Raw genomic sequence first — 25494 nt, forward strand, 5'->3', positions numbered from 1 at the left:
GGAGAGGAGGTAGCAGAAAAGGAGAGAAGTAAAAACAATGGGTGTGCTGGTGGAATGAGGGCTTATGGAGCTGGAATGGAAATAGGGAAACTGGATGACGAGGAAAATTCACCTTCGTTAGTCATTGTCCTCACCCACCCAGCCTCCCTGTTCCCGTTTCAACACTATACAGCCCTCACTCCACCACCACAACCAGTCTTTTTACTTCTCTCCTTTTCTGCTACACTCTCTCTTCACCTCTCTCTTGCCCTCTGTCTAACCTCCCAACTGCACATAGCTACCTGCCCTCTCCACGTCATCCCTGTGCACTACCTAGCAGTACTGCACTGTCTGACACTCCTACCCTACTATCTCTACCCGTCACTGTCCCAGCCTCATCCTTACCCCCACCCAGTTGCCGATCCCATCATGAACTGGTGGTGCTGCTCGCAGTGTGGCTACAGATGCCTTAGACTGCAGTCATATGTGTGTGAGACGCATTTGTGTGTGTGTGTGTGTGTGTGTGTGTGTGTGTGTGTGAGATCTATTTTTGACGAAGGCCTTACAGGCCAAAAGTTTTATTTGTAACAATCTTTCTGTAGTGCCTATCTGCGAATCAGCATCTCCATTATATGGTGGATGGAAACTTTGCTTTTCAAAAGCTTATGTAATTTTTTATGGACCACAGTTTTTACTCTGTAAAAGAATCCCTCGTGAAATGAAATAGAATTTTCTGTGCAAATTTCCCTGTTTTATGATCTGACCTTGCATTTTTTATAAAATTTAATGATGATTATTTTTCCTTTTGCAATGTACATTTTAATTATTTGCTCTTAGATAAGCACACACACTTAATTAACTATTGTGAAATGCCTAAAATAGTAAATGTGTGTAATAATTAACATTGGTGTTGTCATAGATATGAAATGTCTCTGTTTTGTCCAATAATAATAAGAAAATAGATTTTAAGACCCCTCCCCACTGTTTACATACTGCACGGATGGAATTGTGATAAAATTTGAATGAGTACAAAAGCACACATGCAGTCATTTTTCATGCATATTATCACTGAACAGATCAAAGAGGAACAAATAATACCATTGTGAGATACCCTATGTCAAATACAATATGACTGGTTGCAAAAGAGTGTAGGAACAGATTGAGGTACAGATGTACAAAGATAGTAATGGTTTCCACACACCATAGGAAGTGAGTCATGACAGCAGAAATAATTACATTTGTTATCAAAACTGTTTGCTAATCTGCAGTATTTCTTCTCTTTACAGTGAAAAGATACTGATTTTTGGTACCAAAGAGTTTCTTACACCCATTATATTCTTCATTATCTCCTATGTCTCTTTTATGAATGTCTCTTTTACGAATGAAAGATTTGTTTGAGAACCAAGAAGTTGTTACCAATATATTACTTTCCTTCCTTGTATAACATAGTGCACTTTTGTTTTATGGGTTCCATATTATTAAAGAATAAAAGCCTTGTGGCTTCCATATTATTAAAGCAATAAAACACCTACAGCAAAGAAATATTTTCAAAAAGAAAATATTAAATAGGAAACATTTTGTCACATCTTACCTGGTGCTCTACAGTAAGTATTGGCTGGAAGATCAGTTTTCACACAATAACCACTTATTGTCCATCTACTTTTATCATAGGCATTCTGAAGATGACCCATGGCCCACGTAACAACATTTTCATTACTACAATATCCTTTGTTGTGATGTATTTTTGCATCCATGTATGTTATAACCCCAGAGTCATCAACACCAACCTAAAAATATATGCAATATTGCCAAATAAAGACCTTCCATTAAATGGAACACAGAAGGCACAGCTCTGATAAATCACTCATTGAAAATGTGAGGTAACTGTGAAGCATGAAAAGTATTTTGCAGTAACTTCTCAATGTAATTCAAGTCAGTATTTGTTGTTGTTGTTGCAAACATACAATAGAACTCAACATCAAGATATAAAAAAAGATGCTCTGACTAATGTATCAGAGAAGTATGAGGTGTCATTCAGTAGTAAGAATGCACAAGTGTAAATATGTATGTGAACAAGGGTAAACTGTATCGAGATATACACCATATTACCTAGCACATGCTAATTTTTAGAAAATTCATTATTTTGTGAGTTTATATTTCCACCAACAGTAAATTTAAACACAAGACATTCCCATTATTTCAGACATAGTTTCCGGTTTTGATGCAAGAATTTGAATGTATGGGTCACCTAGGAGGAAACATGCACATAAACATTGCTGGAAAACTTTGTGTCTTTACTGAGTGACTGCAGCCAGCACATGCTTAAACAGGCATGAGGAGATAATGTTGTTACTGTCCGATGTGGTTGCTGGTTGAATGACACTTATGTCACAATGTAAAAGCCATGCTCTACTGTGGATCCAATCTGAATCAACATACAAAAATAGAAAAACAACACATCTGTCACTAATGAACATAACTTGCAAGGAGACAGAGGGTAAGTAAAAATACATTCTACAGCCTGCATGAAAGTTTCATACAAAAACTGCAAAGAAGCAGCCAAGAGCTGCAGTTACCAACCAGAAATTTGTGTGGGAGAGATTGCAGAAGCTCACATGCTAACTCAACTAGTATATTTAGTGTGAGTCACGTGAGAAAAACTAGAGTCAGACTTATAATATGTGAATTATAGTCTAAGTGCAGAATTTTTTTGGTGTGGGCCTCACTCTGACAAGAATGCTACTTCATGATGAGAGACATACGTATCTGATAATTGCTGAGAAGGTGAGCCAAATTCTCTATGGGTGGGTAAATAGCTAAAGGAAATAAGCTTGTAATCCAGGCCTCTGAGGATAGTAACAAGGCTGGCTGTGTACTCACATAGTATACTGTCCAGTCACATTAATGTGACCACCTGTCAAAACCCCGAAGAACTATGTTTTGCAGCTTGAGATGTGCAAGAAAAGAGGCAGTGAGGTTCTGGAAGCTACTGACAGACATGTAGAACTATGTTGACTTCAGTGCCATGGCCACCTGCGCCAGAGTTTTTGGCAGGATCCGTGGATTGAACAGCCCAATTGAGGTGGTCCCACAGAGTCTCAACTGGGTTTAAATCTGGGGATTTTGGTGACCAGGGAAAGTAAACTGCATGCAAAGGTAGACATGATCTCCAAGGATAGATGTGTACTTGGGCTGACCCACTGTTCCTTCCAGAATGACGCGATTACCCAATGAATGCCATGAAAATATTCCCCAGCCCGTAATGCTTCCTCCTGGTTGGATGGTGTTTGCTTTTGAATGTTTCACACTGTGCATGCCAAGGGCCATCTGTTCAATGGAGCATACCATGATTCAGATGAGACTAGCTTGTTAGTAAAGGGTGTTGTGTGATAAATGGCACTGTTTCAAAGAGTACAGTTCAATACATAAGTTCATGGCTTGCAGAAAAGGAACAAATGCTTAAGCACAGTAAAACTCAGTTTTTACTGTTTCTATTACACAATTCAACAAAACCTGAAGTTTTAATTACACAGAATCAGCATATGATTAGTGATACCAATCTTTTCAAATTTCTAGGTGTTCAAGATAGTAAAGTCATGGAAACCCCATGTTCAGGATCTAGTATCTTGTTCAAACACTTAATGCTGCCATTTTTACTATTAAAACAGTATCTGAAGTAAGTGATAGTTTGACATGAAAAGTACTATACCTTGCTTAATTTCATACACTTACAACATATGGTACTATATTTTGAAGGGGAATTTCTGGCTCAGGAATGAGCAATAAGTGGTGTAAGTTAGTGATCCTCTTGTCAACCCCTGTTCATTAGTCTAGGTTTTCTGCCAATATAGGTGTATACACTTTAATGTTGTTCCTTGTTAACAATATCAGCTTATTCCCAAGAATTAGCAGCTTTCACTCAGTTAATACTAAGCAGAAATCCAATCTGCATTTGGATCCCACCTCCTTGACTCTTGTGCAGAAAGGCATGCAGTATTCTGCTGCATCCATTTTCAATAAGCTACCACAAGAATTCCAAAATTTTAGCAGTGATCCATGAACTTTCAAATCTAATCTGAAGAGTTTCCTCAAGGGTCACTCCTTCTATTTTGTCAAAGAATTCCTTAAAAATTAAGCTGATTCCTGTGTTATAGTGCCAACTGCATTTACATAATCTTCTAGCTTGATGCCTTTTTAGGATTCATAAATACTTCATTCTATCTACTATTACTTTTCTGTTGCAATATCATGTATGGACATGTTCCACGATCGAGGAGATTTGCTCCTCAATTTGGTACTACAGAACTAGATATGTAAAATAAACAATAAAAAAAGCTACTTGTTATCATTCAGTGGATGTCCAGCTGTGGTAATGGCACACAAATTCCAATTTTTGTCAGTGATGAACAGCAGTCAGCTTGGGTGCATAAATCAGGCGCCTGCTGTGGAGGCTCATATGCAGCAACGTTTGCTGAACAGTTGTTGAGGAGACACTATTGGTAGCCCCTAGATTCATCTGGATGTTCAATTGCTCAACAGTTGCATATCTTTTCACCTGTACATATCTCTGCAGGCATCATTCAGCCCTGTCATCTATGGCCTGTGTTGCATCACAGCTGCCTCATCCCTGGTTTTCAATAGCACCATTTGGCCATATGTGTTATACTTTAACTACAGTGGTACATGAACAGTTTACAAACTAAGCTATTTTGGAAATGCTTCCACCCTTGGCCCAAAAGCCAATGATCATGCCTTTTGGACATCAAGTAAATTGCTTCTAAGTTCAGATTGGAAAGTTTATTGCAAGGCTAAGTTAGTCGCCAATGGTGGTGGCATGTTTATTGCAGTTAAAAAATTTGATAAAATCTAGCAAAGTTATCACAGATTCTGAATACGAATTAATCTGGGTGAAATTGAGTATCAAAGAATGCTCAAAAATGGTGATCGGATGCTTCTATAGACCACCTGGGTCAGGATCTGTAGTTTTAGAGCGGTCAGACAGAACTTGCAGAATATCATTAGTAATTTTCTTGATCATGCTGTTGTGATAGGGGATGACTTCAACTGACCCTTGCTCAGCAAGGGTGACAGGATACAAATTTCAGAATACCTCAGCAGTCAGCATCAAATATTCAGTGATGAGGATGAAGATGTGGAGAACAAATGGAATAAATTCAAAGGCATTATTCAATATTCCCTAGACAAGTGTGTTCCGAGTAAGATTTTAAGGGATAGGGAAGATCCACCATGGTTTAATAGCCACATTAGAAAAGCAGTACATAAACAAAGAGCATTTCATCTCAGATTCAAGAGAAGTAAAAACCTAGCTGACAAACAAAATCTGAACAAAGCAAAATTGTGCGTAAGGAGAGAAATGAGAGAAGTGTTCAATGATTTTGAAAGTAAGATATTGTCAATCGACCTGAGTAAAAACCCTAAGAGATTTTCGTCATATGTAAAATCAGTAAGTGGGTCAAAATCATCTATTCATTCTCTAAGTGACCACACCAGCACCAAAGCAGAAGATAACAGAGAGAAGGCCGAAATATTGAATTCTGTCTTCCAAAATGAAATACTGAATTCAGTCTTCCAAAGTTGCTTCACCGCGGAAGATCGTAACACTGTCCCTCCTTTCAATCATCATGCAAACATCGAAATGGCAGATATTCAGATAACTGATTGCAGAATTGAAAAGCAGCTACAATCACATAGTAGTGGAAAGGCATCAGGACCAGATGAGATACTTATAAGATTCTATAAAGATTATGTGAAAGAACTTGCTCCTATTCTAACAGTAATTTATCATAGATTACTGGAGTAATGAAAGGTACCTAACAACTGGAAAAAAGTGTAGGTCATTCCCGTTTTTAAGAAAGGCCGTAAGACAGCTCCACACAATTATAGTCCTATATCGTTGACATCGATCTGTTGTAGATTTATGGAATATGTTCGAGTCTCGGTCCAGGACACAGTTTTAATCTACTAGGAAGTATTGTTTGATATGTTTTATGCTGAAGAACTATGATTTTTTGGGAAACGAACATCTCCACTATAAAAATCAACAAAGATGCTACAAACAGACATCCTGCAAAACTCAGCTTGCTCTGTTCCTCCACGAGATCCATGGCATAGTGGACAACAGCGCTCAGGTTGATGCCATGTTCCTTGGTTTCGGTAAGACATTTGACACCATCCTGTATTGCTGTTCAATGAAAAAAAATACAAGCTTATGGAGTATCAGAGCAGACTTGCAAATTGAATGCTTCACTGCCCGAAAGTGTACCTTCAAGAGAACTCATGACGGAATTAGGTATAAAATACCTGATTACTAGAGAATTACAGCACTTATTTTCTCTTGTGAAATTTATTGTAAACAATCCATTACAGCTCAGGAGTAACACAGACGTCTATGGTTATAATACTATAAGAAAAAAATGACCTTCATTACTCTTCATTAAGAATGAATTTAGTTAGAAAAGAGGATATAACACTGCTACCAAAATCTTTGATCATTTAGTCATGATATACTGATAAACAGCAAAGCTAAATTTGAAAGGAAGCTTAAAAAATTCCTACTGGGCAACTCATTTGATTCCGTAGAAGGGTTTTATTTTAAAACTTGCATCTTATTATTGCAAAAATTTCACAAAGTTGCTTGTGTTATTAAACTAAATATTCAAAGACTTCGTCTGTAAATGGTCAGGAAACATTATCACATAAGTCAATATCCTGTAAACAGACTTGACCCATGTTGTTGTTGTGGTCTTCAGTCCTGACACTGGTTTGATGCAGCTCTCCATGCTACTCTATCCTGTGCAAGCCTCTTCATCTCCCAGTACCTACTGCAGCCTACATCCTTCTGAATCTGCTTGTGTATTCATCTCTTGGTCTCCCTCTACGATTTTTACCCTCCATGCTGCCCTCCAAAATTAAATTGGTGATCCCTTGATGCCTCAGAACATGTCCTACCAACTGATCCCTTCTTCTAGTCAAGTTGTGCCACAAACTCCTCTTCTCCCCAATTCTATTCAATACCTCCTCATTAGTTATGTGATCTACCCATCTAATCATCAGCATTCTTCTGTAGCACCACATTTCAAAAGCTTCTATTCTCTTCTTGTCTAAAGTATTTATCGTCCGTGTTTCACTTCCATACATGGCTACACTCCATACAAATACTTTCAGAAACGACTTACTGACACTTAAATCAATACTTGATTTTAACAAATTTCTCTTCTTCAGAAACGCTTTCCTTGCCATTGCCAGTCTACATTTTATATCCTCTCTACTTTGACCATCATCAGTTATTTTGCTCCCCAAATAGCAAAACTCCTTTACTACTTTAAGTGTCTCATTTCCTAATCTAATTCCCGCAGCATCACTCGATTTAATTCGACTACATTCCATTATCCTCATTTTGCTTTCGTTGATGTTCATCTTATACCCTCCTTTCAAGACACTGTCCATTATGTTCAACTGCTCTGCCAAGTCCTTTGCTGTCTCTGACAGAATTACAATGTCATCGGCGAACCTCAAAGTTTTTATTTCTTCTCCGTGGATTTTAATACCTACTCCAAACTTTTCTTTCATTTCCTTTACTGCCTGCTCAATATACAGATTGAATAGCATTGGGGAGAGGCTACAACCCTGTCTCACTCCCTTCCCAACCACTGCTTCCCTTTCATGTCCCTCGACTGCCATCTGCTTTCTCTACAAATTGTAAATAGCCTTCGCTACCTGTATTCTACGCCTGCCACCTTTAGAATTTGAAAGAGAGTATTCCAGTCAACATTGTCAAAAGCTTTCTCTAAGTCTACAAATGCTAGAAATGTAGGTTTGCCTTTCCTTAATCTTTCTTCTAACATAAGTCGTAGGGTCAGTATTGCCTCACGTGTTCCAACATTTCTACGGAATCCAAACTGATCTTCGCCTAGGTCGGCTTCTACCAGTTTCTCCATTCGTCTGTAAAGAATTCGCGTTAGTATTTTGCAACTGTGACTTATTAAACTGATAGTTCGGTAATTTTCACATCTGTCAACACCTGCTTTCTTTGGGATTGGAATTTTTATATTCTTCTTGAAGTCTGAGGGAATTTCGCCTGTCTCATACATCTTGCTCACCAGATGGTAGAGTTTTGTCAGGACTGGCTCTCCCAAGGCTGTCAGTAGTTCTAATGGAATGTTGTCTATTCCCGGGGCCTTGTTTCGACTTAGGTCTTTCAGTGCTCTGTCAAACTCTTCACGCAGTATCATATCTCCCATGTCATCATGATATATTGTGTCCAGTGACCCATGGATTATATAGCTAACTAGCTCCCAGAAAATAGCTGCAGCGGAAATCATGATAGGCTGAAATCATTAAACACTTATTGAAACAGTTCTTTCCTCACAGTGACAACAATCATTGCACGTGCTAGTAAACAATGTAATACAGATGCATAAGATTTACTCTAGCAGACATTTTTTACTCCATCAACAGAAATTAGTTTAAAAACAACAACCTTCAAGGAGATAACAAACTCATCATGTAACTAGAAACTGTTTTTCTATCATAGCGTTTCTAACAAGGTACCATTTGAGTGTGAGGTTGCAAAACATCAATGATGTTTACAGCACTTGGTGCCCCACATATTGTCTATCATGCAACAACAATATTGGCTACTAATAGCAACAGGGGCAGGACTGGAAAAATCCAACTGTGAGGTAGCTGAAATACTTAGTCGACAAGTAACTCACAAAAATGTTGCAGTACTAGTGGTGTTGATACACAATAGATCAATAGCAATGATAAAAAATGCAAGCATTGCATTTCATCTTCAACAACAGTTGCCAAAGTTGTCACTTCATCAGAAAGGAATGGAAGGAATTTCACAGAGTATTTCATTTACAACAACAGTTGCCAAAGCTGAGACTTCGTCAGAAAGGAACACAAGGAATTTCACAGAGTGAGAAAGAATTGACAGATAAAATGTTAGTGTCAGTGGAATGTGTGGTGTCATATACACTCAACTGTGTGGACAATGGACTTGAAAAGTACAGTGATTACAATACATGCTTAATAAGTGAAAGTGATATGGAAACAGATGTTGAGCCATGTTATTCACCATCCTTGTCAGACAGGGAGCCACAAATCCCATCTCCAGTGAAATATAGTAAAGAACTGTTGTTGTCCACGGAGTAGGTACTAAACATAATTATGTACATGGTTGATCATCTGCAGCATAGTAAAAAAAAAAAAAAAAAAAAAAAAAAAAAACTTATGAATAGATTTTGAATAATTCTGCAGCAATATGAAAAAAAAAAAAAAAAAAAAAAACTTATGAATAGATTTTGAATAATTCTGCAGCAATATGACCACATAGTGCATAAGAAAAACTGGTGTCTGAGTGTTTCAAGGATGCTTGAGACAATTCACAGGATGTGCATGATAATGGCATACTACATTTGCACATCAAATTGTGCACAACATAGGTCACAGTGATTTTAAGACTAGCAGTGGATGACTGCATACCAGCAAACAATGTTACAGAACTGGAAGCATAGGATAATGAAATTTCAAACAAAGTGTCAACTTGATGATGCACAGAAAACTATTGGAGCAGCTTGAAAATTTGTTGATGGGAGAAACAAACTTATTTCATCATTCAGTAAGGAATTTGTTTTCAACTCTAACCATCAGGATTTAAAGAGGAAATGCTCAGGAAAGGAACCCTAGAAATTAGAGGCACCAAGAGAGTTGCATCGCGATCAACAAACATCAGTATATAATTATAATGATCATTAATCTGGATGGTAAATTTTCAGGAAAGTTATTTATTGTGCTGTGAGAAGTTGGAGGTGCTCTGTCCCCTACAATTCTCTCTCATGAACATGATCTTGCAAGGACATAGGTAATATTTACATCACAGCAAGCAAGAGAACTTCAGCTACAATATGAGCACTGTTTTTGGCATATATCTGGTCAAAATAACTTGCTTTTGCTTGATTCCTGGTCTGAATGTTTATTTTTTCTGTGCCTACAACACATATTATCACACTACCTTCACCTAAGCCTTAAAGGATAGTAAGTTCCACAATAAGCTCCACAACAGACTGTTTTGCATTCGTCCGCAGCTCATGGTCTCGTGGTCGCGTGTTCCCTTTTCAAGCACAGGGTCCCAGGTAAGATTCCTGGTGGGGTCAGGGATTTTCACCTGCCTTGAGATGATTGGGTGTTTGTGTTGTCCTCATCATTTCAGCATCATTCATAAAAGTGGCGAGATTGGACTTAGCAAAGGTTGGGAATTTGTATGGGCGCTGTTAACTGCGCAGTTGAGTGCCCCACAAACCAAACATCATCATCATCATCTGTTTTGCATTTGGCTGCATACCATCACATTCCATCAATTTTCATCGCCCTGTTACACTAATATGATTCTATATGCATTCTTTAAGAGCGGATACCTAACTGAACATCCTGCACAGTTTGTAACTCCCAAGGAGTTCATCTTCAATCTTGATGTTCCTTTCCTTTCTAATGACTGTGGCACAACATTTTTCATTCAGTGTTTGTGGATGCAGGTTAATGGGTGGTTTTGAAAATTTCGTGAATGCCAACGAAGTTCATTTTGTGAAGTGCAATACATACGTCTCATAGAAGGTTGATCACTGCACTTCCCAGACACTCATTTTCTGTTGCCCTCCTGATGCACATTGTGAGCCATTACCAGCTAACATTTTTCCTGTCATAGTTCTTAACACAACACTTTCAAATGAGCCTTACTAAAGACTGAACTTGTGACCTCACACTCAAGGGGTTCCTTGTAAGACGGTTATTAGATACACTGCTGACTTTGTAAAATAAACATTCAGCTGTATCTGTAATCAGTCAAAAACTCAATGCAAAAATAATTAGAAGCTTGAATATATAGTGGTGACACACCCACCTGTAAAAATGGGTGCACGCAAACCATCTCAAAATATTGTCTTCATAATTAGAATTTTGTGTCAAGCCTGGACTCAAACCTGGATTTCTTGCTTATTTTTAGCCATTCACCTTCACTATTAGGCTGTTGGAGCCTCCGTTGAGGCCTAAGCTTGAACTGCCATTATCACTGTTGTTTCCACCTATGACTTCCAAACACTACTGCCAGATGTTCTCCCACAGAAAGTGTAGAAATAGCTCCACTGGGAGAATGGAGTCAGTGGTAGATCATGGCTGACACCAACATGGGGAAATGAATTAAATGTACTGAAAAGAAATGAATTGACAGATGAGGTTGAAAAACATGAAAATGCAATGTCATGAAATGATATCAGTGGACATTTGCCTGATATGCTGAATCTCCAATGTAATGAATATGCAGTCACATGTCTGAACATGAAAGTGAAATGTCTGCGCAAGAAAATCACATTGAATGTGGTTTGCACAGTACAGATATTGTGTTTACCTGGCGTATAAAATAACGAATGAGAGACAGTGTGGCACTGGGTTTGAAAAACTTACTACACTGCTATGAACTTTCAGGTGCTCAGTTCTGTGACAGAACGCTGAACACCGTAACTCAGCATATAGCTCTACTACTATGTTACACAACATAGTATGTGATTTAATGAATAAGAACACCCATGCATGAAATCACTCTATATTTATCAGGATAATTAATGGTTACTGCATTGCTGAAAATATATGCAGCTCTCTTAAAGACTGTGTTCAGTGACGCCAGGGTATAATATACGTATATTGAGGGGATTTAGTGTTAGTGATCTATCTGTCACAGTCATCTGTGATCAGATGGTACTAAGGAGGCCTGCCTGTGCACCCTCCATTTTGAATCTGCTGGCAATAATTGTGCCAAGTTTAGAGGTGAACATTATTTGCAACATTTATTCGAGGGTACAACCATGCCCCAATAACAAGTACATACTCTAGTACAACACTATAGCCATTTGAAAGGGGGTTAACACTGTGGGCCTGCAAGAAGCTGGATGCTGCACATGTCAGGCACAATATGTCGGTTGTGTGTCACTGCTTTTAACAGTGGTCTGTACTTTTTCAGCGCAACATGCACATCTACATATGACTGACACAATACAACGTGCTCTTCATGTTGTACAATAACTAGCCAGCAAGATCTCCACATCTATCACCAAATGAGCATGTATAGCAAGACACATTGCTGAATTCAAACGAAAGGCATATGATGCTTTGGACACTCTATCACAGTGTGCCATTCAGTACTTTATGATAATTTGCATGCAAGAATACATGCTTCCATTGCTGCCAGAGGTGGAGCACACTGCATACTGAAGCAACTGTTGGGTACTCCTAATTATGACACATGCTTCATTTGGTCTGAATTTGCTATCATATACTTCTACAATGATGAACTATCTGTCACCTTAGTTGTCAATGAAATGACCTTGTCCTCAAGAGCAATTTTTTCCAGCAGTGTATTGCCACTCAAACATCTCTAATATGCTGATAAAATAATAATCTTACTATTGCAAGTTTATACACTGATAATACAAATATGATTTTAAAGCAGAGAAAATAAAGATGTTAGTTTACTTCCAGCCTTAGAACTGGGTGTATATGTGGACTCAAACAGATCGGTATGACCTGGAATAAAAAATAAAAAAAATGATGATTTGATAAGAAAACTGAAAATCCTCAGTTCATCCTTAGCCATCGCCCAGATAACAGCTCTGTGATGGAACTTGTATTAACATCTCAGTATAAAAGTCTGTACAAGTCAACATCTCTATGTCAGTTGGCTAAAATGTAAAAGTTCCTCAGATTCCACAGGTAACATCCCATACACATACTCAATCGCATGCACATCACATAGTAACTAACATGTGTGAAAGTCCATGCCTGGATGTCATCATTATAATATCTATGTGTAAGAAGTTCTGGCTAGAATCTACACAAATAACATCTATTCATCAGCATCTGAAATCATGTGCAAAAAGTCAGAGCCTAACTTTCACTCATTTAACATTTCTACATCAATTTGTGTAATCATCATTGCTGCTATCACCAGTATGAATGTCAATTGTGTTGAGTGACTACGCAAACAAAACCACCATTGTGATGAAATCTGGCCACTGTCCAAGTGTTCTGCAGTTTATTGGAAGTATCTATCTGTAATCAATATTCTATGTGAGAGATTACACTGATCATAATGCAATCATTAATGATAATAAATGAGAGAAGCAGTCATGTTAACAAAATACTGTATTATGTCCATTAGCCTACTTAAAAGCTCATTATGAAACCACATTACAGGAGAACAATGGACTTTTGATGATGAGCTACTGAGGGTTATCAAGAAATCACAGATAAGATATGTTTCAGATAATTTGATACACTGAATACAACACACTGTCTTAAGCAAACATTCTATTTAAGGAACATAAAAGTAACTACAGCTGTTCCCTCTACCATTCATTTTCACAGTAAGGACTGTTATTTTGAAAGGCTACAAGATTTTCTGCATCTGATTAATAGCAAAATCCTGTGCTAACATGATATATAAATGAGCAAGTGTACATAGTTGTGTGTTTTGGTAAAGTTGAGTAGAAAAGTCATTTTGAGAGTCAGAACTATCTTTACTATGTATGGCAGTTTAGTGTGGAGTGCGGTCTGTTGTGCTTAATCTATTAATTTGCATGAGATATTCCTTACATACTTTGTGAGGTGACAAAAATTGTAGCACCAATGTTGAAGAGACTGCTGCACTGTGCACTACCCCAATGAATAGCAATGACTCGAACATAATATACAACAAAAACGATGCCAGTACAAGCTGTGCAGACTGTCATTTGACCATCAGACCTTGTGTGTACTTGATATGATGGAACCAGACTACACAAAAACTCCCTCAAACAATTAAAGTAGCTTTATTGACCACAGCCACAGAAGACAGTGAAAAATACACAGCTTGTTCAATTGTTCTGATCTGGCAATTCAGTATCAGTTAACATGCAGGGAACAAAACATCAGAGTTATCTCATAACTATGCCAAATCTTTATGTGCATGTGAGGTACAAAATATAAAAAGCATAAACGAAGAATAACATCTCTAAAAGACAAGTATATAAAACACAGTGTATCTGTTGTGTGGCAAAAAATGTTGGACAGCGCGGTGTTTGTAAATAAATGCACACGGCGCACATGGTGCAACACTACATAACAATGCACCACAAATGTCGACATACACTCCTGGAAATGGAAAAAAGAACACATTAACACCGGTGTGTCAGACCCACCATACTTGCTCCGGACACTGCGAGAGGGCTGTACAAGCAATGATCACACGCACGGCACAGCGGACACACCAGGAACCGCGGTGTTGGCCGTCGAATGGCGCTAGCTGCGCAGCATTTGTGCACCGCCGCCGTCAGTGTCAGCCAGTTTGCCGTGGCATACGGAGCTCCATCGCAGTCTTTAACACTGGTAGCATGCCACGACAGCGTGGACGTGAACCGTATGTGCAGTTGACGGACTTTGAGCGAGGGCGTATAGTGGGCATGCGGGAGGCCGGGTGGACGTACCGCCGAATTGCTCAACACGTGGGGCGTGAGGTCTCCACAGTACATCGATGTTGTCGCCAGTGGTCGGCGGAAGGTGCACGTGCCCGTCGACCTGGGACCGGACCGCAGCGACGCACGGATGCACGCCAAGACCGTAGGATCCTACGCAGTGCCGTAGGGGACTGCACCGCCACTTCCCAGCAAATTAGGGACACTGTTGCTCCTGGGGTATCGGTGAGGACCATTCGCAACCGTCTCCATGAAGCTAGGCTACGGTCCCGCACACTGTTAGGCCGTCTTCCGCTCACGCCCCAACATCGTGCAGCCCGCCTCCAGTGGTGTCGCGACAGGCGTGAATGGAGGGACGAATGGAGACGTGTCGTCTTCAGCGATGAGAGTCGCTTCTGCCTTGGTGCCAATGATGGTTGTATGCGTGTTTTGCGCCGTGCAGGTGAGCGCCACAATCAGGACTGCATACGACCGAGGCCTGGTGATCGTCGAGGGGACACTGAATAGTGCACGGTACATCCAAACCGTCATCGAAACCATCGTTCTACCATTCCTAGACCGGCAAGGGAACTTGCTGTTCCAACAGGACAATGCACGTCAGCATGTATCCCGTGCCACCCAACGTGCTCTAGAAGGTGTAAGTCAACTACCCTGGCCAGCAAGATCTCCGGATCTGTACCCCATTGAGCATGTTTGGGACTGGATGAAGCGTCGTCTCACGCGGTCTGCACGTCCAGCACGAACGCTGGTCCAACTGAGGCGCCAGGTGGAAATGGCATGGCAAGCCGTTCCACAGGACTACATCCAGCATCTCTACGATCGTCTCCATGGGAGAATAGCAGCCTGCATTGCTGCGAAAGGTGGATATACACTGTACTAGTGCCGTCATTGTGCATGCTCTGTTGCCTGTGTCTATGTGCCTGTGGTTCTGTCAGTGTGATCATGTGATGTATCTGACCCCAGGAATGTGTCAATAAAGTTTCCCCTTCCTGGGACAATGAATTCACGGTGTTCTTATTTCAATTTCCAGGAGTGTATACTGAACCTTTTTGTAATAGCAGTTTTTGTTTAATTGGTTGACTGTCATAATCTGAACTGGATCTCAGTTAACATAAAGGAGTACACTAATGTCTTGTCTTGTGTACGGTCAAATTCAGTAAAATGCTATTGTAACTATAAGCTGTCAGAATACTGTTTTAATAGATGCTGGTGTCGAATCAAGATTTAAGAAGATTTCTTCTAGTCAGGAGTTGAACAACTAGAACAGGGCAGATGCATAGTTCACTGGTAAAACACACATCAACCAAACTCTTGCAAGTTCTAATCTCAGGAATTTTAAGTAACATATAGTTAACTATGAGCAAATATTATCTGGTTAATATGCAGTAAGAGCCAGTCTGGTGATGATAACATATCATCACAGTGAGGTTTAGAGAAACGTTAAATTGTAAACTTCATGAAACATTAAACTGCAAAATCCTTGAGCTATAGAATAACCCTTCAACAGTGGAGGGATTCCACAGCAGCTGAAGCTCACCATGTCTTCTGTGGAGTTAACTCATACAGCAGGTTGTGCCTGATATCCTTATTATGTGATTAACTTGGGTAGAATTGTCTGAAGAGATTTCGGGATTGCATCCAGTCATCGTAAACTTCACTCCAAGATATTATGACTGGCCACTTGGCAGTCATCTTCAGGTCACCCATCAAAGACTGACAAAGACATTCTCTGCTTCTTCCTATGTAGTGTGCTGAGAGTATTCCTGCACATTCATGACAATACTCTCAGAGTGCTATATACACCAGAGTGGAGAACTTCTTCATCAGTCTTCGATGAATCACCTGAAGATAACTGGCCTGTGTCCAGCTGAAATATCGCCAAGTGAAATTTATGACAACTGGCTGCAATGCTAATATCTCTTTGAACATTTAATTCACCAGGAAAAATGATAAATTTCACACTGCGTAAAATTTTTGAAACTTTGCCTCTTTTACTATCAGATCACTATATTGGATTTTCTGTCAAATGTCAGTGCTACTAATGGAATGTCACCTCTTGACAGATAGCATTTGAATGTACAATATACAACATTGTTACTAATTGATTTACCTATATCAGTAGTCCTTTGTTATATTTCATAGTTTTCCACAAACTCAAAAATGAAGTTTCAAAAAAGCTGAGTTGCAAAGAATGAAACAGCTTTCATGTGCTTCATTACATAGCACAAGCATAAAATCTACAGTAATCTAGTTAGGGACTGCATATTGAGAAGGTTTTAATGTATTGAATCTTTCACCTTTTTCATATGTCTATGCAATAAAGACACACAACACATGAATTTAATTAGTATATACATACTAAACACACTCCTGGAAATGGAAAAAAGAACACATTGACACCGGTGTGTCAGACCCACCATACTTGCTCCGGACACTGCGAGAGGGATGTACAAGCAATGATCACACGCACGGCACAGCGGACACACCAGGAACCGCGGTGTTGGCCGTCGAATGGCGCTAGCTGCGCAGCATTTGTGCACCGCCACCGTCAGTGTCAGCCAGTTTGCCGTGGCATACGGAGCTCCATCGCAGTCTTTAACACTGGTAGCATGCCGCGACAGCGTGGACATGAACCGTATGTGCAGTTGACGGACTTTGAGCGAGGGCGTATAGTGGGCATGCGGGAGGCCGGGTGGACGTACCGCCGAATTGCTCAACACGTGGGGCATGAGGTCTCCACAGTACATCGATGTTGTCGCCAGTGGTCGGCGGAAGGTGCACGTGCCCGTCGACCTGGGACCGGACCGCAGCGACGCACGGATGCACGCCAAGACCGTAGGATCCTACGCAGTGCCGTAGGGGACCGCACCGCCACTTCCCAGTAAATTAGGGACACTGTTGCTCCTGGGGTATCGGTGAGGACCATTCGCAACCATCTCCATGAAGCTGGGCTACGGTCCCGCACACCGTTAGGCCGTCTTCCGCTCATGCCCCAACATCGTGCAGCCCGCCTCCAGTGGTGTCGCGACAGGCGTGAATGGAGGGACGAATGGAGACGTGTCGTCTTCAGCGATGAGAGTCGCTTCTGCCTTGGTTCCAATGATGGTCGTATGTGTGTTTGGCGCCGTGCAGGTGAGCGCCACAATCAGGACTGCATACGACCGAGGCACACAGGGCCATCACCCGGCATCATGGTGTGGGGAGCGATCTCCTACACTGGCCGTACACCACTGGTGATCGTCGAGGGGACACTGAATAGTGCACGGTACATCCAAACCATCATCGAACCCATCGTTCTACCATTCCTAGACCGGCAAGGGAACTTGCTGTTCCAACAGGACAATGCACGTCCGCATGTATCCCGTGCCACCCAACGTGCTCTAGAAGGTGTAAGTCAACTATCCTGGCCAGCAAGATCTCCGGATCTGTCCCCCATTGAGCATGTTTGGGACTGGATGAAGCATCGTCTCACGCGGTCTGCACGTCCAGCACGAAGCTGGTCCAACTGAGGCGCCAGGTGGAAATGGCATGGCAAGCCGTTCCACAGGACTACATCCAGCATCTCTACGATCATCTCCATGGGAGAATAGCAGCCTGCATTGCTGCGAAAGGTGGATATACACTGTACTAGTGCCGACATTGTGCATGCTCTGTTGCCTGTGTCTATGTGCCTGTGGTTCTGTCAGTGTGATCATGTGATGTATCTGACCTCAGGAATGTGTCAATAAAGTTTCCCCTTCCTGGGACAATGAATTCACGGTGTTCTTATTTCAATTTCCAGGAGTGTAAATACTCTAACTCTTCTAGTACCTGAAAATAATTTTGAGACAAAAAAGATCATAAGGAACGTCAAGCATGTTGGAGAATTCAGCACCCTGACCAGAATGCAAGCACAAAAATGCAGCACCTGAGGCACTGGCACCACATCTCATTGTTCCATGAAAATACGTAAGTGTACCAATGCACAGAGCTATGAATACGAATGATCACAGCATCCCAAATTGAGATATTAGTTACACTGACAAGGTACAAATAAAACCTAAATTTTTCTATAAAAGATGTTGCTTATGACCTATATCAGAATTCTTTTAAGGCTCATGGAACTCATATCAGGTGGAAGTAACAGAGGATGTGAAGACACAAGAAAAGGAGAGAGAGAGGTGACAACCACTAATAAAAGCTTCGAAAGAGGTATACAAGCATGCTCTATCGATGAATAGAACTGAATGAAATATTAACATACACTCTAAGGGGTGCAGAAAAGAGAATCATGATTACACTATGAAGAAATTATCTGAATGTGGAGTACATGCACTGACAAACAAATGATTACAATTTCAGAAAATGTGGGTGACTTAATCAAGAGAAAGAACTTCACATATGGTGAAAGTCAATAATCTGTTGGTCCATCTCTGGCCCTTATGAAAGCAATTATTTGGCTTGGCACTGGCTGACAAAGTTGTTGGATGACCTGCTGAGGGATACTGTGCCAAATTCTGTCTGATTACCACATTAGAGCATCAAAATCCTGAGCTGGTAGAAGGACCATGACTACAATTCTCCAAAAGCTCTCAACTGGAGAGAGATCTGACAATTTTGTTGGGCAAGGCAGGCTTTGTCAAAGACAAAGACATGCAGTAGAAACTCCCATCATGTGCAGGCAGGCATTATCTCACTGAAATGTAAGCCCAGGATGGCGTGTCGTGACAGGCAACAAAAAGGAGCATACATAATCATTGATGTGCCGCTGTACTGTAAGGGTGCCATGGATGACAACCAACAGGCTCCTGCTACAAAATGAAATGGCACTCCAGACCAACCCATTACTCCTGGTTGTCACACCATATGCCACACAACAGTCAGGTTGGTATCCAGTCTCTGACCAGGGCATCAGTTCAAAGGGGGACTCTACACTGAGGACAATTCTGCTCCAGTCATTGAGATCCTAGGCTGAATATGCCCAACACCACTTCAAACAGGTTTGTTGGTGTAAGGAGGTTAACAGCAGTTGGAGGGTGGAGTGCTGTGAGCTCAGTCCCCTTTCTGTGAGCCACCTATTAATCGCCCTTGTGGTCACTGAAGCACCAGTTGCATGTCAGATCAATAATAAAGAAGAATCCAGGGTTCTGTGTGCCTCTCTTACGATTGCTCAGACCTCAAACTTTGTTGTCCTTCTCTGTTGACCACTTCCTCCTTGACACTGTGTTCAGTCATGGTTCACCCAGTCCTGCCAGAGTTGTTGAATAGCGGCATTGCTCATATTCAAATGTCAAGCAATTTGCCAATTACTCCAACCAGATTCTTTGAGCCCAACTACACTTCCTGTGCCAAGTGTGGACATTTGCATATATTATTGATACACCTATCTGCGAGGCTCAGTTGCTGTTCAGCAATGTACAAGGAATGAAATTCACAAAGAATTTATGCCCTGCTATCCACACTTCTTCACTCCACCCCTTTGTCCCCTTCACTTTGCGCATTTCTAGACCTGTCCCCAAAAATATCAATTAAAGTATCATGACTGTCACTGACAAGAACTTCCACACATTTACGGTATATTAATAATTTTTACTTCCACACATTTATTTACACCCTATATTTCATTATCTCCCTGCACTGCAGCCAACCTCACATACTACAGTTTTTATCTCCATAAAGCTTCCTAAAATTTACTTTGTAGTTACACAGTGTATAAGACAGCAGTGCCAATACATAACTTTCCTTTAAGTACCTTATTGTGCTGCCTTTTGTTTCTTGGAAGTTTCATTAACGTGTAACAACTCACATCTTTCATGTGCAGTGTCATGCTATATAGTGTCACATGTGTTTATTTACATCTTGGGCATCAAACATTTTTCGCACCAGATGCCAGAGGAGCTGTTTTATCGTCTTAGTAGTGTGCTTATTGTTAGTCTTTTGATTTAGTCATATTCCCATCAAGTTACTTGGTTACGGACTACATACGGTATTGATTCATTTTTGTATCTCAGGGAAGACTCTACATGTTGTGAAACTTCTCAAAGCCACTGCATCTTAATAGTTCCCATTTCTGTTCAATGCAAAAGTTTTGTTCATTCCTTACTTGAGAGTTTATGCTCATATAATGTTCCGACTAGAGCTCAACACTATAAATTTAAAGGTCAGATGGTGGAAAAGCAGCCAGCCTGACATGATCTAGCCTGTACTATGGCATATGAAGAACTCAAACTAGAAGTTAAGCTTTCTACCATGACTGACATGCCGGAAGTGACAGAACTGTCAGCATCTACACTTTCTGTGTGTTTACTGCTCTTCTTGTCACACAACCCCATGTTCCGGATTGAGCAACTGGGGGCCAGTTTGCTTTATGCTGGAACCACCACAGATTGCACAAAGTCTGACCATCAGTATGCAGTAGAGATTGAAGATGTAATAACATCATCACCTACAACAAATTCCTATAAGAAGCTGAAGACAGAATTAATTCATAGAGGCTCAGCATCTCAAGAAACCTTAAGTTTTAACTCAGGAGGATATCGGCAACTGGAAGCCATTGCAGTATATCAGGCACTTGAGAAACAAGGTCAACACTGACACTGCACCTGACAACTTGCTATATGCGTTATGGAGTGGTCACGAGTGCTCTTGCGTACAGTGACTGACCTAGCTGACAAGATAATGAATGCAATGATACCTGCTCTGATAAGAGCAGTGACAACATCGTGTAGCACCATATCAACAATGATGATAACACATGTGGACCATGACAGTCTTGCAGGCAAGGTTGATGTGCTCAGCAAATAGGTCTGAACTGTTATCTAGGCACTCTGCTTCCCCAGAAGGGGTTAATGTAGTGAATGAGCTTCAGTTCTCTTGCAGTATAATGCAGTGCAGTGTTTAGTTGGGTCGTGTGCCCATGAACATAGAAGTATATATATAAGTAACATTACAGTGCAGCTGTCAATCACCTTTCTGTGTCAGCCACCATGGGCGCTGGTGTCAGTGGTGCATTATTCCAAGCCCTCAGAGAATTTTTAATATCTTTACAAGTGTTCTTGTGTTTTTCCTTTCCTTAACAACAAAAAACAGTTTTATTTCAAGTACATTTTATAAATACTGAGGTGGTGAGTTGTCAATCTACAAGCTTGTTACTTCCTTGTAAAGAGTTTAGCTCCTTAGATGAATACAATAAAAAAACAGTTACTGTACATTGTGATAAGTCAATTCATGCACCTCCATGGTAGACACTAAATCAGTCAATGACAAATCTAGCCGTATGCTCACAAATATTTTCATTTTTCTTGAGAGAAATGATGACATATTTGGAAATTACCATTCCATTCTTTCCTCTTAAGGAACTCTATTTCATTTGCTAATGTATGTAATTGTATCATTCGTCTTTGTCATGATTCAGTGCCTCTATTCATGAAAAAAGATGTATGCCTCAGGGGAATCACAGAATTGTGACAAAAGAGAAAAAGCTATTTGCCAACTGTCATAAAATTGGAACAAATAGAACACACCTCACAGACACAAAAGTGCATCCACTTTCAATAAGCTACCACAAGAATTCAAAAATCTTAGCAGTAATCCATGCACTTTCAAATTTAAACTGAATAATTTCCTCATAGGTCACTCCTCCTATTCTGTTGAGGAATTCCTTAAAAAATTAAGTTGATTCTTGTGTTATATTGTTGACTACATTTACATAAACTTATGACTTGTTTTTTTTGGGGTTCATAAACATTTTATTTTATCTGTTATTACTTTTGTGTTGTAATTCCATATACTGACAAGTTCCATAACCTTGGAGATTTGCTCCTCAATTTGGTCCTAAGGAATTAGACATGTAAAAAAAAAAAATAAAATAAAATAAAAATAAAAAATAAAAATAAAAATCTGTTTAGTTGTTCCTGGCAGTACTGCTCAGATGTTTCAGTTTTTGTGGCACCATTGTGTAAAAGAGTATCTTAGTTCTGTTTATGTAAATGGTTAATAAACACTCATTGTTTGGAGACTGTGCTCATAGTGTTTATCAGGAGTCCCTTGAGAGGAACATTGACAGTAAATTGTCAGTTATACTCAAAATATTGAGTGTTGATTCACAACTGATTTACTTAGAATATGAAAGTATTTGATACAAATTGTTGGTGTATTTGTATATGGGATATTTTGTGGTAATAATCACTTGAATATCTACAAATAATGAGGGGTGAGTTTTTGTATTTTTAAACTGGTCAGAGGCTTTTAATCTGTGATGAAATCACATTTTTATAAGGAGGCCTCAAGAGAACCAAAATATTTATAAAACATTGAAAAAAGAAATATAGGGAAAGGAGAATATCATAAGGTACAGTGCCTAATAAAATGTCTACTGTTTACAAAAATATTTTTCACAAAGACGTAACCTGATTTCTTATTTTTCCTTATGAGTGCAGTTTATTAAGTTCTGCTGTCAAATGTACTTACCTCATAATCTAGAGCAACATCAAATCTTTTTCCCAGTGACTCCATGCATGTCTCTATGTTCAGAATTAATCTGACTGGTCTGTTCTGATGATAAGCCGCAACAGCACATGCAGCAGAAATTTGTACACTGCGTGAGATTTTACTTCCATAAGCCCCTCCAATTCTTCGAACTTGTATATTTATCCTAGTTAAATTAAGTAAAAGAAATGTGTGACTGAATGACAAATAACACTTTACAAATAAAATAAAGCAGATGCAAAACAAGTTCAAATGATAATAAATAATTTTTATATGAAATAGGTCTGTATTGAATACTGTGTTCATATTTTGATAATACATAAAACAAGCAAAAATAAACTTGAAAGATATGGCATTGTTTCAGTCTCATAAAATATTGCTTGTTCTGATATTGATATAGCATCCAAACTGTGACTGGCTGCCAGTCTTTCCAGTCACCAAAATCATCATTTGCATTACATGAATCATATTCCATGAATATGCAAGAGGGATCTCTGGGATGCAGAGAGAATTCCAAGCAGTACGTTGTACCTACATTCAGTACAATGTAGTCTTAGACCATTAGAATTCCTTATATTACAACTTAATACATTAATTTTGAGAGAGTCTGTAACAGTACCCATCAACAGAGTAAAAGGGGTTCCCCAACAGAAAGTTCTTTAATTCAGTCTTAAACCCCACTACATTACCCACAAGGGATTAAATATACTCTGATAGGTAGCAGAACACATATGAACCCATCAGTCTGACAACTTTATGTACTAATATGAAACCCTTGCTGTGTCTGTAAAGGTTTATTTTGGTGCTCATATTTTATTCAAGTTCTGACCTAATTTTTGGGAGAAGAGAAATACTGATCATGACAAAGAACATCAATGAATACACACTGAGGTGATAGAAGTCATGGGATACCTCCTGATATCATGCCAGACCACCTTTCACACAGCATAGTGCAGCAACTCAACTCAACAAGTCGTTGGAAGTCCCCTGCAGAAATATTGAGCCAAACTGCCTCTATAGCCATCTGTAATTGTGAAAGTGTTGCCAGTTCAGGATGTTGTGCACGGTCTGACATCTCAATTATGTCCCACAAATGTTCATTGGGACTGATGTTGGGAGATATGGACAGCCAAATCATTCACTTGAATTGTCCAGAATGTTCTGAGATGGTGCACTGCCATCCATAAAAATTCCATCATTGTTTGGGAGCATGAAGTCCATGAATGGCTGCAAATGGCCTCCAAGTACTGCCCATATAATAGAGTCTTTAAATAGTAAAATGTCACCAATAGGAATATTCTGTGCCTTATCCAAAGCATTTGACTGTGTGAATCATAGCATTATGTTACAGAAATTACAATTCTATGGTATAAATGGAAGAGCATATGGCTGGTTTAAGTCATATCTACAGAACAGGAAGCAAAAAGTTTCTTTATATGGTTTAAGTTATTTAAGGAAGTTTCCCACTTCATCTAAATAGAGTGAAATTACATTAGGTGTTCCACAGGGTTCAATCATGGGTCACCTTCTGCTTTTAATATACACTCCTGGAAATTGAAATAAGAACACCGTGAATTCATTGTCCCAGGAAGGGGAAACTTTATTGACAAATTCCTGGGGTCAGATACATCACATGATCACACTGACAGAACCACAGGCACATAGACACAGGCAACAGAGCATGCACAATGTCGGCACTAGTACAGTGTATATCCACCTTTCGCAGCAATGCAGGCTGCTATTCTCCCATGGAGACGATCGTAGAGATGCTGGATGTAGTCCTGTGGAACGGCTTGCCATGCCATTTCCACCTGGCGCCTCAGTTGGACCAGTGTTCGTGCTGGACGTGCAGACCACGTGAGACGACGCTTCATCCAGTCCCAAACATGCTCAATGGGGGACAGATCCGGAGATCTTGCTGGCCAGGGTAGTTGACTTACACCTTCTAGAGCACGTTGGGTGGCACGGGATACATGCGGACGTGCATTGTCCTGTTGGAACAGCAAGTTCCCTTGCCGGTCTAGGAATGGTAGAACGATGGGTTCGATGACGGTTTGGATGTACCGTGCACTATTCAGTGTCACCTCGATGATCACCAGTGGTGTACGGCCAGTGTAGGAGATCGCTCCCCACACCATGATGCCAGGTGTTGGCCCTGTGTGCCTCGGTCGTATGCAGTCCTGATTGTGGCGCTCACCTGCACGGCGCCAAACACGCATACGACCATCATTGGCACCAAGGCAGAAGCAACTCTCATCGCTGAAGACGACACGTCTCCATTCGTCCCTCCATTCACGCCTGTCGCGACACCACTGGAGGCGGGCTGCACGATGTTGGGGCATGAGCGGAAGACGGCCTAACGGTGTGCGGGACTGTAGCCCAGCTTCATGGAGATGGTTGCGAATGGTCCTCGCCGATACCCCAGGGGCAACAGTGTCCCTAATTTGCTGGGAAGTGGCGGTGCGGTCCCCTACGGCACTGCGTAGGATCCTACGGTCTTGGCGTGCATCCGTGCGTCGCTGCG

General features: G+C 40.4%; 1 protein-coding gene across 1 annotated transcript in view; it reads right to left on the reverse strand.

The window, feature by feature from the left end:
- LOC126162632 (uncharacterized) overlaps nt 1-25494 on the reverse strand; it is a 321328-nt gene that overhangs the window by 110964 nt on the left and 184870 nt on the right. The window contains exons 16-17 of the mRNA XM_049919260.1: nt 22953-23136; nt 1571-1766 (exon numbers count right to left, since the gene is read on the reverse strand). Of these exons, the coding sequence (XP_049775217.1) occupies nt 1571-1766; nt 22953-23136 (380 nt within the window). The remainder of the gene's footprint in view (nt 1-1570; nt 1767-22952; nt 23137-25494) is intronic.

The sequence above is a fragment of the Schistocerca cancellata genome, chromosome 2 (assembly GCF_023864275.1).
Source record: "Schistocerca cancellata isolate TAMUIC-IGC-003103 chromosome 2, iqSchCanc2.1, whole genome shotgun sequence".
In the NCBI taxonomy this organism is placed as follows: domain Eukaryota; kingdom Metazoa; phylum Arthropoda; class Insecta; order Orthoptera; family Acrididae; genus Schistocerca; species Schistocerca cancellata.